Raw genomic sequence first — 15384 nt, 5'->3', positions numbered from 1 at the left:
ATCTTCAACAAAAACTTAATAATCTGTCATTTTTATTCTCTGAAAATTCTTAAAAGAAATTCATTTCAGTTTAACATCTGATTTTGCAAATTACTCCAAACACATGTGACATGGTAGAAAGATCTTCAAACTAGTTATAGGTAAGTTACCTTAAAGATTATCACTGAAGTCACACTGAAGACTATTTTTACTTATTTTACTTAAAAAAAATTTGTTGTCAATATAACTAAGCTCGACAACTCCGTGTGGTGTGATCCAAGAACATTATTGCCTCCCAAAGTTTTTTAATTCATATCTAACGTCCGAATATCGTGTTCCTGTCGCGCACAAATATCATTTTCAATAATGTTACCCATCGAATGCTCGGATACTTTCTGGCTGCACTCTATACAGTTACTTAATAAACTTTTATGATTCGGAGGGGGGCGATTACGGATTAGATGACCTTTCGGATGATTTACATCGGCTTAATAGTTTCACAGCGGAGTCCGGCTTCGGTCTGCCCATAATCCTTTTTATTATCGCGAGGACGTTTCACGGTGACGGGTCTATCTATGTGGAATTCAGGTATCGTGCGTCGGAAAGAACGACGCCGGCTATAAACTCTCCGTGGGAGTTCATAAATGTCGCCGCTTTCACCCGAAAATGCGTTTTCTTGCTTATATTCGGAAGCTGTCGTGCGTGCGCGCTGCCATTAAAGCTATGTCTGCACTGAAGCAACAACGGGGTACATATTTACTTTTCCGTCGTCCCTTATTGCTGCATATACCAAAATATTTCCAACAAACGCAAACTTATATTACTGAAGCAACGTAATCTGAGGAACAATTGGGTTTTGTTTCGGTTTCAAGGTTATGTTCGTTACTAGCCACAGAACAGCGAAGAAATTTCGAGAAACATTCGACATGTGGCGACTTTTTCAAAAAATATGGAACATCAACAAGTAATTTTTTGTTGTTGCTTCAGTGAACACGAGGCTTAACGTTTTACACCGCTGATCTTCGCCACCCAAAAACTTCTGCTGCTGTAACGTAATTTCGAACGAGTACTACACTGCCCTCTTTGTTCCTGGTCACGCGCCGGTTCCGCGTCCTAATCCTCGAGTCGCCTCTTTCTTTTTCTTTCTTTTCGTTTTTGGTTTTACCCTCTTCGGAAATCACGGACTTCTAGGAAACCGGCGAAGGATTGCCCTAGAAGATCTGACCACCCACGTGGACCACGGGGCTTTACAGCTTCCCCGAATGTCCGGATACAGGATATTTTAGGTAACTTTAAACCGCAAAATGTAGTACAAGATTATAATACAGCGTCTCCTCGGCTCTTCACGACCGGCTGAAGTTTAGCCGGTGGAACGGTAGCAACAGGAAGCACCTTCGGATTACTGATCCTGTCGCTAGAGGGACAAATAGACGAACGCAATAGAATAACTTTTTCTGGAGTGTACAGGCAATTTGCTGTCATTCAACCCATTAGGACCAGATGTTGCGTTAACGCAACATTTCATTTGGAATTTCTTTTTTCAGTGAATTTAAATTATTGAATTCTGTTTTTCATGTTGTAGTTATGAAAGAGTATTTCAAAGATTTGCTTAATATTTTTTCCGTCACTATTTCTTCTACCACTTAGATCCTACGACGTTTTGAAATTTAAAGAAAATTGAAGTATTTATAGCATTATCATAGATTTCTTAAATCATGAAAATTTGTTGGTGTATCTTTCTCATGTAGTAGGCTTCCATCACGGTGTCTAGTATTATAATGCATTTTTTATATTTCGGCAAAATAGTATATAAATTTTTTTATTTAGGCTTCTTATGAAAAAATTGCCATAAACACATTTTATTATACAAAAAGGACCGATGCAAGATTTTTTTATAACCTTTTTATACAAGGTGGCCCAAAAGTGACCTAACCCACACCATTTTAAAATATTATAACTTTTTAGAAAGAGCCCGCTACTGTTAAGAACAAAATGGTGGCCATTTGAAGGACATAATCTACAACCTACAAAACTAATTAAAACTAATTTCCAAGAAGAATATTTATTGTTTATAAAAACATAAATGTGCATTTTTAATACATAAAAGAGTTATTCTATTTTTAAATAGTCTAGTGACTTTTGGGCCACCCTTATATTCTTTCGTATACGCTTTTATAAATAATAAATAATTATATGTGTAAAAATCGCCTTACTTCACGGCTTAGAACTTTAATGCGTTAATTGAATTAGAGGACTAGACATTTTATTTGTTTATAGCATGTGTGTCGATGTTCAGTTCAAAATTTCGAAATGACACATACGTTAATGAAAATTTAGTTGGATTTTCATTTATTTATAATCTCTCAAAATACAGAAGACAAAGAATAGATTTTTGGTTAAGTTTTGTTGTCATAAAATAATACCTACAGAAAAATTAAGTACGTACAAAGATCCTCGGTTTTCTAATTTACATAGCATATTATTATATCTTATACAGTTCGTACGATTTTTCTGAACGGTTATCTCGAAACCTATTTATCGTGCAAAGTTTAGAAAGCTATTAAAATATGTACTGTGTTTTTAATTAAATTGGCCCAAAGTCGAAATCGAATCAAGGAATTGTGTTCACCTATCACTAGATTGTAATATTCAGTCATGTCAAATTAATTTACGAATTTTTGTGTTGAAAAACATTATTAAGAATAACTTTGCTTCCAAATCTAGTTGTCCCGAAACAAGTAGTACACGAGTGTTAAGTGTTTTGCGATTTTTTGCCAATGTCATGAAACGTGATGGGATAGGGTATAAAAAATTCTATTTGATTCCATTCGTTGTGAATTAATGTATACCAATTTATAGACGTTTAATGCTCCTTAACTTGCAAAACGCAGTAAAATAAAGACTTCAATAAAGTTTAATAATTTCCATATATGTACTATAATAAAATTATTTGTATAGGAAATAAATTTCTTGTTTTCTTTAAAAAATTAAAGTCTGAAATTGTGACTTTGTATTAATATCCGCAATCTATACATACATAATAATAATTTTCAGATGTTATTACGAAGCGTGATCTGTTGACAAGGCAAGGTAGCTGGAGTAGAGTTATCGGTAAGGAAGAATCTGCAATCTGCATTCAGAACTCACCAATTTCGATGAAGTACATATGAACTTATTTGATGTATGTATCTGAACAAATTTGGAATAAAAAAAAGTTTCTATTTAAAAAAAATAGTATTAATAATAAATATCATAATTGTATGTGTTCTTATTCAAATGGGTATAGATTTAGAAATTTACAATGTACGTGACATACGAGATCCAACACAAATTACTTAACTATATTACCTGTAAACTAAATGTTGCATCTATGTTAGAAATCAATTAGTTCAATACATATGAAAAGAATATATGTATATGAATGAGTGAGTGAACGAGTTGAATGGAATATATATTAAAAATAATATTTCTAGGTAGCCCATGGATTAATTAACTAAATGGATTTATGAATTTCATGTATTCTCTCACATTGCGATATTCTTACAAATTTGTCGCTTATTTATAATATATCTGTAAATAATTTAATCTTCTTTGTCACATTAAATAAAAACATTAATATCAAACAATTAACTATTACAAAAATGTAATAACAGGTTTTGAAAAATAACTATTCAATAATTATTTCTAAAATTTTGATTAAAAACCATGACCTGAATCTTTAATTTTATTAAAAAGCTATTTTCACTGAAAAAACTGACATTAAAATGCTCTGGTTTAACTCTTCATTTGTAACACTATTATAATCCAGCCTTGATCATAAAATAAAATATCACAAGTAAGAAAGACTTGTCCCTCATCTCTCGCCTGATATCAATCACAAAGTAAAGAAAATGGCGTGTGTAATTTTATTGATTGCTATTATTACCACGGTGTGCGTGCAATTGATTGTAAATTACCGTATGCGGTACTCAGTTTGATGTGATTATTAGTTGATTTTAATGTCACGTGAAGTTATCTCTGCCCGTGGCAAGTAATTCGATAAAGTGTGCAACAAAATTGCACCTTCTTCCATATTTGTCCTGCAGTGCATTTGTCCATCTATGGTGCATTCTTACGTCTGCTTTACTGTGAACAATCGAGTCTAAAAGATAATCGAGGATTCTCGAGGTTCTCGAATCTCCATTCGTAAGGATGAATTAAATGTTGGTTCTGTTCAGAATTGATAAATTACCTTGAAGACTCGTAAATCATGGGCTGATTAGGGCCTTATTAATTACTATTTCTTGACCACCCGAGGAACGGTACCTTTTAATCGAATTCTGGCTAAACAATACTTTGACCTTGAAATAAATATCTGTCATTTGTTTTTTAATTTTTAGTAAATCGTTGTTGGACCATAGACTTTTTAATGAATACATGTGATAATTTTAAGTAACTCAGGTTATTTATTAACGTACATTTGCTTTCTCACAATCGTTGTTTTCTTTTTATGCGCTAAAATTTACTTAATCCTTTTATTTGTATATCCGTGGAAAATTTTAAGTTTGTATCAAGTGTACGTAAACATTATAAAAGAAATTATGATGTTACATAAAACAAACAGTCATATGTAATTACTGAAATCGAAAAGCAAATTAATCTATTGCCCTTTCTTTATTTTGAGTTTGAAGGTACTGCTGCCTGTAAGCTCCAGTCGGATCATACTTTGCTTCGAGAAGACTCCAATCTTCTCTCCTATGATCGATTAGATATTGAGAGACCTTATTCGCGACTTCCTTCTGCTTCGCGCTACAGGCTGAGCAATCGTGTTCCAGCGCATCGGGCAGATTTTCTGTAATTTTGATTTAAATAATCAAAACTCAAAACTTTTAGTTTATAATAATAATAAACATATCACATATATTTGCGTCTGCTTATATTATTACTATACTGCGAATGTTTATGTAATTAATATGTTATTATAACTTTCACTCACGAATTATACGAAACTAGTATCAAAACAATTTTTTATTGTTTCAACAGGTTTAATAGCGGGCTAACAAATCATTGACGGTCCACATTCCCCCTACGTCCTCGCCCACAGTCCAATTTACAAAGTGGAACGTCCTGAGGACGTCCTGTGTCAACATTCTTATAACGTTTTCCGAATATATAAAAGTAACATTCTCTGTACTTTTTGGGAACGTTTAAAGAGTTTTTAAAAACGCTATGGTAATGTCTTAAAAGGCGTATAAGAAACGTTTCCCATATGTTTAAAACTACGGTTAGATTTCATTCTGTGCAATGTAATAGAAGTTAGGTTAGGTTGGTTTGTGTTTAATAAATAAAAGATTAACTTTCCTTGCGATTTCCGCACTTAGTAGAAATTAAATCAAGTTAGTTCCTGTTAATAAATAAAAGGTTGAATTTCTTATAAAGAATTATAATGAAAATATATGTCTGGGGGTTATGGTCTGTGTGTACGTTGTGTTTATTTTTATTTTCGACAGTAAGAGACAGTTTTAAAAAACCACTTATTCAAAGCAAAGTACTAATTCTGTGTCGATTAAAGACAATTTAAGAAAAAAAATATTTTTCAAATTTTCTGAGGAATCCGCAAAAAGCCACTAGTGTCGTTATACCTCTATTAATTCGCTAAACTACTCTAAAGAATGACACCGTGCTCATGGGGTTCCATCACTATTAAAATTACTAAACGAAACCATTCAAAATTTAAATCCTGCGAACATTCGTAAAACTTAAGAAACAGACAGTTCTAAAACATGCGAAATTTAAGTTTTGAGAACATCCGTAGGACTTCCGAGACGAACGTTTCCAGAACATCCGAAATGTAAGTCTTGAGAACATACGTACGACTTTCGGGACAGACGTTTCTAGAACATCCGAAATTTAAGTCTTATGAACATCCTAGAGATGTCCACAATGAACGTAGGACATTTGGATATACTTAAACTGGACATGAAACGGACGTCCGTTGGATGTACGGTGCGATATGGGTATAGATACACTATAGATGGATTGTATCTAGAGAACTACATAGTTACTACTTCGGGACTAACTTTTTGAACGGAGTATCCCTCGAACACATCGCATACTGAAGAAAGACATTCTCCGCTCGGGTAATTATATCACGCAGCATTTTTTCCAGATGGCAAAGGACGCGTAACTGATTGAATGCGCGACCTTGTCCTCCGGGAATAGTAACGACGCTCATAAAATTGCGGTCGACCGTAAACGGACGGCATCCCGCGTAAGAACAGCTGTGGAATATGCATATACGCGCTCGCACACGCGCTCACCCGCGGACGTTTAGTACTAGGTCATGATACAAGTAACGCGGATTTTCCGAGGACCGTGAAATGAAACTATAAATCTTGACACGTTGTTCATCTGCTTACACGATGTGCATACACAAGTGGACAAGGAGACAAGGAGATTGTTTTCGTACTGCATTACAATCTAATGAATGCAGATCGATTATTGGGTACAGTCTTGCGCATAAATATTTGGGTACTTATCAAGCCTGAAATAAATTTGCAGAACCGTTAGAAAATTGTTGATGCCACTGGATATATATTATTTTCAGAATGTCCATAAAGGAAGAATTTTCATCAAAGTTCTAAAAGTAGTGCAAAACATCTAAGCTATATGAAATGCCATTTTTTCTGTCGTGATAGCAGATGTCCTAATAATTATTATCAAAGTTGTACATACGGTAGATGAAAAAAGTTTTTCAAACTGTAATAGATATAATTCCTAGATTATATTGTAAATGCGTCAGAAAGTCTTAAACTTATATTGAATATATTATATTGTATATATTGTATATTCGAGGAATGGCGAGTTTGGATTTGAGTTTATGTAGACGAACCTGAGGTATTTCATCTCAGAGAGCCATTAGGGGGTTGGTAGTGGTGGACGAACTTGTGCCTATTTCATCACAAGAAACCGCTAGGATAGATTTTCGTGGACGAAGCTAAGCCTATTTTATCTCAGGGACCCACTAGAATTGTTACTATAGGCCTCGTAATTTTAGGAATTCGGTACACTTCGAGCAGTAAAAGTATGCCTTTGTGGATTCGTTTCTAGCTGGGAATTTAGATATTCTAGAGTTTTTTTTAGTCACTCGTGAGGTGATTTAAAACAAGTCACCCATTTCGGAGACCTACAACACTTTTGCTACACCCTATATATATATATATAAAGTAATTCAAGTAAGTAAAGGTTTTACAAATGTTAATGTAAGCGACAGTCGCGGAAACTAATACCAGCGTTGTGCAGAGTATAGCTTCTTTTTAAAAATGCTCGAAAGGGACTTTAATACTCGATCTCACTAACTAGACTTCTGGTATGAGTATGACTCGCGAAGGAGCTGTACGCGCTCCTTTATGTACCCCAACAACATTCGAGTCTAAAAGTAGTGGGGGACACGCCTGTTCTTCCAACAGAATCAGTTTTCTAAGAAAATCTGACCACCCCATAACACCCCGTGGGTAACTACGTAATCTAGCCGGGTGCATTCCAACTCTCGATAGGGTTAAGAGATCACGAGAGTGTCTTCGTACGTGACACGATCAATAAATTTACCGAAGACCTGAATGTGTAAATAATTCTTTTAATCCTCTGTATTCACAACAAAATCAGAAAACTATAGTTCTTTAGCAGTATTTTCTGGGTGTCCATTGACACTATATGCTATTTTTGTTAAGTAGTTATTAATTTTATAAGTTTTATCACAATATTTATCCATTCAAATAGCAAATGCAACAACTGCGTATGTATAAAGGAATTGATTGAACTTAATAGTAAAACTCATGGTCAGCGTAAATACAAATGATTCACTGGAATAAATCGGCGGCTGGTTATTAAGTATAATTACTTTGTTATTAAGTACATTGTTTTGCTACATTTTTCTAAATGTATAATGTAAACCTGATAGTTGCAAGTAACACTTTCTTATAGTATTATTTTTCGCGTCCTCTTAAATGACTGTAGAGACAACGAATGAATCATTTTAATGATAGGTAGCAAACAAAATCAGGTAAATGATACGTTGCAGTTTTTATGCACTTATACTATTTTATGCGAATATACAGAAAAAATAAAATAAATAGTACAATACAGTTTCATGAAATTTTCAGATATGTTTGAGTTTAATAAAACCCTGAATACAGAAAATAAATTTCTTCTTGATTCTTATTTTAGAAACCTTGCCCCTAAAAATGTGAATTTCCATAAACATTCGCATTCTACTTAACACTTTGGACAGCAATATGGAATCAATATTTTTATCCATATTTAATTAACGACGTATAAAATACTTTCTAAACTTTCATTACTAACAACGAGTTACTTGTTTGTCCGTATAAACTGGTAAATTTGATTTGTTTCTCACTTGTCGCTACCATTTTGGTGTTAATACTCACTTTTCAGTTCAGCGGCGTCGGGAGTGCAAGCTCCGTGATCCAACAGGCAATTTACATAACCATTCAGAAGTCTCTCACTGTTAATTACCGTGTCGATATCGATATTGTCATATTTCGTCGTGTATTTCTCCTCGGCAAAGGTTGTTGCCAGCAGAAAACAAATCGAAAATACGAGAACAACGCAAAAGCTCTTCATTTTGCTGCTAAGATTCGTAGCTGGTTTTTTCTCGATCACTGACCGTCAAGCTCGTTTCGAGGAACGTTTTATATACCTTGCATATGGTACTTTGTTACACGAAATCACGACCAATTACCTATCGTATTCGAAGAAAATTGTAGTCATTGCATAATTTGATAGAAAAAATGAGTGCAGCTCTGAGATCATTTTCTTATACGTGAAGACATCATTAGAGAGATGAATAATCTTTTTATGTACGTACATATGTAGTTTTGATCTTTGAGATGTACTTAACAATTGTTTCTTAAAGTATTATTTAATATCAAAAACATTTTCATTTATAAAGAACATTTTGCTTCTAGCTTAATTATTCATTAATAATAGAGCTACTAATCATTAATATGTATCTATCAAAGCTACAAAAATGATAGATTTTTAAAAAAAGTACAGATTAAGAAATTGATGAATTTATTGATTTATCTATTATTGTAGTAAAAGATGGGGGAAACTCGAAAAATTCAGTGTTATAAATTCAAGCACTGTTTAGAAAGAACTACAATGTACTCTGACAGCTTTGGTAGTAGTAGCGTTAGTGTACTTATGTTTGTTTCATAAATTTCCGAACTGGCAAAACATATTAAAAACGGAATATCTGTAGTATGAATTTTTTTGCTACAAAATTCTCAATTAGAATATATGAAGTGATTGAATTTTCCTCTGAAGTCTAGAATAAACTAATGAAATTATACGATGAAAGAAATAAGGAATTTAATGGTGATTGAATGTACAACGTAAGGAAGGAGTCTCACTTCCTGTGTACGTTAGGAAAATTTCAACAAAATTGGCCAGTAATTGAAATAATCCTTGCTGCTGTCATCCGTAGTCGGCAATACTTAATGCCACAAAAGTCAAGAATATGAGTCTTCACTTACGTATACATCGAAAGACCAATATTTTGCCTTCATGTTATTACCATACAATTATGCGTACAACGTATAACATCTGATTTGTTGAACAATTAAGGAAATATAAATAATCAGTTACAATTACTGTGTACATTACGCATTTGTAAAGCTAAATATTCATTTAATGTTCGTTTTTTTTAAACTACATTGTTAGAATGTGATCCAATTATAAACAATACTCGATAATATTAATTGTTTTGTACAAAAAATAGGTTCTCTGTGATAGAACTTCACAAACAAGTTGTTTATTATAATTAAATCGGTAGATGCTTATGCAAATTCATAACATTTACAAGAAGCGTCAGTAATAAACATAAATTTTCTTTATTATGTCTATTCACATATTATTACAACATACGAAAATACTAAATGAAATCTTTACAAACTAACAATAAAATATTCAGTTCCTGTATAATAATTTGTCCTTCAGAAAGAGCTCATGTTTCATCTGCAAGCGCTAAAACGTGAATAGAATTTAACAAATTTGCGAAATCTCATGTAGTATTCTAGTCGATTCACGATATAATAGCAGTTTTTCCTAGAATATCGTGAAATAGACATAAACAATCATGCCTCAAAACAAAGAGTAATTAATAACGACCAGAAATTTCATAAAAAAAAGAAACAAACATTGAAATTGTTATCTGATTTTTCATACCTAATTTATGTATATCTTTTGTAGTCGAAATAGGTATTCTAATATTATTGTATATCAATTTTTGAGAACACAAGTTTCTACAAACACAATTATTCAAAAATTGAAATTATCCAATCAAAACTTCGATCACATATAGATATCTATTTGCACGACTTTTTACGCGCAGAAACATTGAACATTAAGTTTCATTTAAAATATTAGCCAAATGCATACAATTATACACGTTGCATTAGTTGTTTTCTTTTTAAATATTATATAATATTTTTTATAAAACTTATAAACTACTAAGTTATCCGAATTATTTCATTCATTTTTTACTTTTTGAGTGTCACATATCTATTGTGTATTATCAGGTGTAAAGTTACGTCTAATTCGGAACAAAAACGTGTCAATTTGAACCAAACTCAGATTTTAATTTTTAATTATATTCTTCGTAAGAAAAACTTGTAAATTAATTTGACATAAGTAGTTCACAGATAGTATCAAGCGATATGCAAGTATTTTTTCCTTAATTCGATTCTTAGCTTAAACCAAGGTTAATTCAAGGAATAGTAATACAGTCATTTTTTGAATAGTACGTAAGGGTTAATTCCATTTGCTGCAACTCATCATTTATTAAAATAATTTTGTTGTGTCCCTTTTCTAAAAATGGCCCGTTATAAATGCATAACATCTACAGTTTATATATACACATATGACGAAGACTTAATACTTCCTGGATAGGAAGTCGCCTTTGTCGAGACATGTGACACATAATAGGATCGCGAGGTTCCCTAGAATCGATGAGACATTGTAATGCTATAAATGATCCTTCCTCCACATTAATTCGTATTCCGTTCAGGCGTTTCAGGCTTCGTAAATTCAACACGGCAAGTACGGGGCTTTAAGTTCTCGTTCCTTCCTCGTGAAATCTGAGACTTCTTGTCGTCTTTACTACGTGAGATTTATACGTAGAGGTGGTCTCGCCATCTCCGATGATATCGTGGTTTTCCTAAAAATTCTCCTAGACAGCCCCACGACCGATGTCATCAGACTTTCAAGGCGTGAAACTGATGCTACGATAATTATATGGTATATCGATAAAGCTTCGAACGACACCGGGGGACGTATAGAAATGTTCTCGTGGCCATAAATGGCGCGGAATTCAATTTCTAAAGAATCAAATTTCCTGTTCTGGGATTACGTTTCCTACTGCACATGCATGTTCTATCCCTGCCATGTTACTTGTACATTTTTCTAAGTATATCCTTTAAAAATGTACATTTGCATTTATTTCTGACCCACAATGCTTGGGAATAATTTGTAGATAAATTATAGCGTGCAATACCTGCGATCTACTACGATTATTTATATTTGATGATGTACTTTCTTGTTAGCTAGAAATAATTCAAAATTTCTTTTTTATTTAAATGTTCTCATCATATTGGATTCAATTTGTGAAAATATTAAATATGAAATAGGACGTAGTACCTACATTTTTCATTTTTATTAATTATGTCAATAATATAAATTAAAGTATTTGGATTATCATTTTGACGCACATAATTCTTAGGGAGTTTCCTTATAATAAATATTCGTTTCTTTAATTTCTTTCCCTGGTTAACATCTATACTATAAACTCTTTAATCTCTTTAATTATTATTAATTCAATATTTTTTAATAACATAAATATTTACTTCTAAACAACATTTAGTACTTGAAATTATTTCCGTTGGTCATAGGTAAGTATAACGTATATCAATCTGAAAGTGCGATATGATACATTTACAAATTCATGGAATCAATTCTAAATTCCAGGAATATTTCCTCTATTAACTTCATTTTTAATAATACTATTCGATTGTCCGGAAAGTACGTGCAGATTTGCGATAGGTAGTGTTTGAAAACCTTGTAACCAATGAAATTCGACAAAAACACGTAAAGTTCGCATACATTATTTTACATAAAAGATTATATTTTTACGTGTCTCTTCAGAGTCAATTCGTTGCAGTTAGTAGTTTCTCCTCTTAGTTATACAGTTTTGAAGATGGAAGAAAACAGACTATACATATTTCCATAGGAGGAAAAATGTCACGGAAACAGCAAATGGCGTACTTGATACTTCCGGAGAAGGTACTACATTTAGGTGCTCATGCGGCCCGCATGCGCAGATGGGTACGCGGCTTAACCTGTGTCGTGGAGTCTGGGAGACTCCTGCAAAGTTTCTATTTTGTGTCACACTTATTTCTGCGGTCTATCGGCCACGTAGATTTCCGTACCTTCTTTCCTTCCGTAAAAATAGTTAAAGTTAAACATTATATATAAGAAACAAGTATAGGCGTGACGTTGTCAAATTATTTGAGACAAAAATGAGAGGACGCCGGTAGGTTGAAACTAATAGTTCATTTTAGCTTACTTTACCCCATACATGGGGTAAAGTGAGTCTTTTGGTTTTTTGTTTTCAAGTTGAGTTTTAAAATACTTCAAATTTGTCTGAAGCATTGCTACTCGTAATTTGTCAATAGTAATGTTTAAATTATATTATAAAATTATCCGTACACATTTTTATTGAAAAGAAAAAATTTTATTCTACTTTAAACTTTTTTCGGGCCACTTTGCCCCGGTCTCCCCTATACAGTAATCTATAAGCGTAATATGTTGTAATTTCATTTACTGCAAAATTCCGTACAATCGTTAGGAGAATCGGTTCTATAACCATTTGGTAACTAACATGAAACCTAAAAAAAACAGTTATAGAACTGATATGGGAGTTGATATAAGACCCGTAACTAAAACTGATATTGCCTGTTCTTCATGAAAGTTACATATTCAGAATAAAGATTCTTCATAATTGTTTCAATCGGAACCTTTATATAACAGTTTGAAACAATTATCTTCAGAACTATTTCAAGCCTTGTGAATTAAAACTCGGTGTACTGTGTGTCATATTCTTCGGAATCAGTTTCCGACCATTCAGCGCATGCGTAACAAATCTTCCCTACATCCTTCCAGCATTCAGCGCAATGTACGAATGGACAACCGGGTGTGGTGCACTGTCGGTACTTTGGCCCTTTTCTAGGCTCCACCTCCCCGCAAATCAGACACCTCTCTCTAGCGCAGGCGAAGAATCTCAACCAGCCTAACTGGGTCGGCCATTTCTGTCTCATAGTCATCCAGAAATCAACCTCATACTCCAGGTGACGTTTCCTAACCAGTCGTTTCACCCTCGCCTTCATGAATCTCGCGAAACCAATTCTGCGTCTTAGGCTCTCGTTGTATAAGTACAGTGTCCTCCGTTTTTCTCGTTTCCGGTAAAAAAACGAACAAATACCTCGACGCATCCTCTCCGTGTAGATGGATCCTATGATCAGTAAGAAAATTAAGAAGAACGTGCCGTAGATCTTGAAGAATATGTAACCATTCAGCTTCGTCGGTCTTGGGAGGCAAGCGCTGTTCGAGGTGACGGTTTTTATGTGCTTCTTCACGTTGAAGCCGCGGACTGCGCTCCTGATCAGGGTTGCTATCACACCTGTCCCGCGAATTTCTAATGACAAATCGTGGTGGCCGGCCTGGAAGAGTGAAACATTTTAGGGTAATGGTTGGATCGATCTAATCTCACGTTTATTAATGGTAATCTTCGAACATCGAGGATTAAATGATAAGTCGTGATGGTCTGACGGGACTCAGATAGCACCGTACATCCAACGGACGTCCGTTTCATGTCCAGTTTATATCCCAATGTCCTACATCCACTTTGGACATCCCTAACATGTTCGTAAGATTTGAATCTCGAATGTTCTAGAAACGTCCGTCCCGAAAGACCTATGGATGTTCTGAAGACTTAAATTTCGGATATTCTGGGAATATCCGTTTCCGAATGTTCTTACGACTTAAATTGGAGATATTCTAGAAACGTCCGTCTCGGAAGCCCTACGGATGTTCTCAAGATTTAAATTTCGCATGTTCTAGGACTGTCCGTTTCTTAAGTCTTACGGATATTCGTCCCCAGATTGCATATGATGCCTTGAGGATGTCCATTTTACGACTATTTTAGGTCTAAGGCGTCTTTAAGCCGTCTCCAAGGCGTAATTGCCCGTCATGTGTTATCTGGGCAGGAATTAAATTTCGGATAGTGTCGTTTAGTAATTTTGGCTCAATGTCATTTCGTGCAAGGTGATGGAACCCCATGCGCAAGGTGTCATTCTTTAGAGAATCAATAGGGAAGTATAACGACACTAGCGGTTTTGTCTGGAAACTTCAGAAAAATTGATAAAATATTTTTTTTCTTAAACTGTCTCTGACCTACACAGAATCAATACTTTGCTTTGAGTAAGTGGTTTTTTTAAACTGTCCCTAACTAACACAGTATCAGTATTTTGCTTTGAATCAGTGATTTACTTTCTTTAACAGTCTCTAACCTACACACAATCAGTATTTTGCTTTGAAAATAAAAATAAACACAATGTACACAGAGATTATAACCTCCAGACATATATTTTCATTATACTTCCTAATAGGAAATTTAATCTTCTATTTATTAACAGGAACTAACTTGATCTAATTTCTACTAAGTGCGGAAATCGCAGGAAAATTAATCTTTTATTTATTAAACACAAACCAACCTAACCTAACTTCTATTACATTGCACAGAATGAAATCTAACCGTAGTTTTAAACATATGGGAAACGTTTCTTATACGCCTTTTAAGACATTACCATAGCGTTTTTAAAAACTCTTTAAACGTTCCCAAAAACTACAGAGAATGTTACTTTTACACATTCAAGAAACTTTCTGAGAATGTTGACACAGGACGTCCTCAAGATGTTCCACTTTGTAAATAGGACCTTCTTAGGACATTTAAAGATCTTAACGAGGACCTAACGGGGACATATGGACCTTTTCAGGGCATCCTCTGAATGTACAGAACGTCCGGAACGTACGTACATAGGACGTACATATGACGTTTCTGTGCTATTTGGGCTAGTGCGTATAATGATTGTTATTTTTATTCAACCACTGACAATATGTGTGTATACATGTATACTTGTCGCTGCACGTTATCACCGATAACGTATGATTATCTCCATATTCATTTCCTTGTATTAAAAAATAGTGTTGCAATACCTACTTGCAGTATTAATAACGTACCCAATATTTCACCAAACACAAGTCTGGACCCCAGAGCCAGAGTGTATTAAG

The 15384-nt window shown here is 34.0% G+C and overlaps 2 protein-coding genes across 2 annotated transcripts in view; both read right to left on the bottom strand.

Moving 5' to 3' along the window:
- Positions 1–4613: 4613 nt before the first annotated feature.
- LOC107194972 (ejaculatory bulb-specific protein 3-like) lies at positions 4614–8624 on the bottom strand. The gene is made up of 2 exons (XM_015584694.1): positions 8406–8624; positions 4614–4810 (listed from the first exon to the last, which is right to left on the bottom strand). The coding sequence occupies exons 1-2, from the start codon at positions 8599–8601 to the stop codon at positions 4614–4616; spliced, it is 393 nt and encodes a 130-aa protein (XP_015440180.1). The 5' UTR covers positions 8602–8624.
- Positions 8625–13106: 4482 nt separating this feature from the next.
- The window catches only part of LOC107194970 (DC-STAMP domain-containing protein 1-like), a 9472-nt gene continuing 7194 nt past the window's right edge, over positions 13107–15384 (bottom strand). The window contains exon 6 of the mRNA XM_015584691.1: positions 13107–13754. Within this exon, the coding sequence (XP_015440177.1) occupies positions 13107–13754 (648 nt within the window). The remainder of the gene's footprint in view (positions 13755–15384) is intronic.

The sequence above is a fragment of the Dufourea novaeangliae genome, unplaced genomic scaffold (assembly GCF_001272555.1).
Source record: "Dufourea novaeangliae isolate 0120121106 unplaced genomic scaffold, ASM127255v1 scaffold8, whole genome shotgun sequence".
Classification (NCBI taxonomy): Eukaryota; Metazoa; Arthropoda; class Insecta; order Hymenoptera; family Halictidae; genus Dufourea; species Dufourea novaeangliae.
Note: the sequence above shows the minus strand (reverse complement) of the source record. Positions and strands in the feature narration are given on the sequence as shown.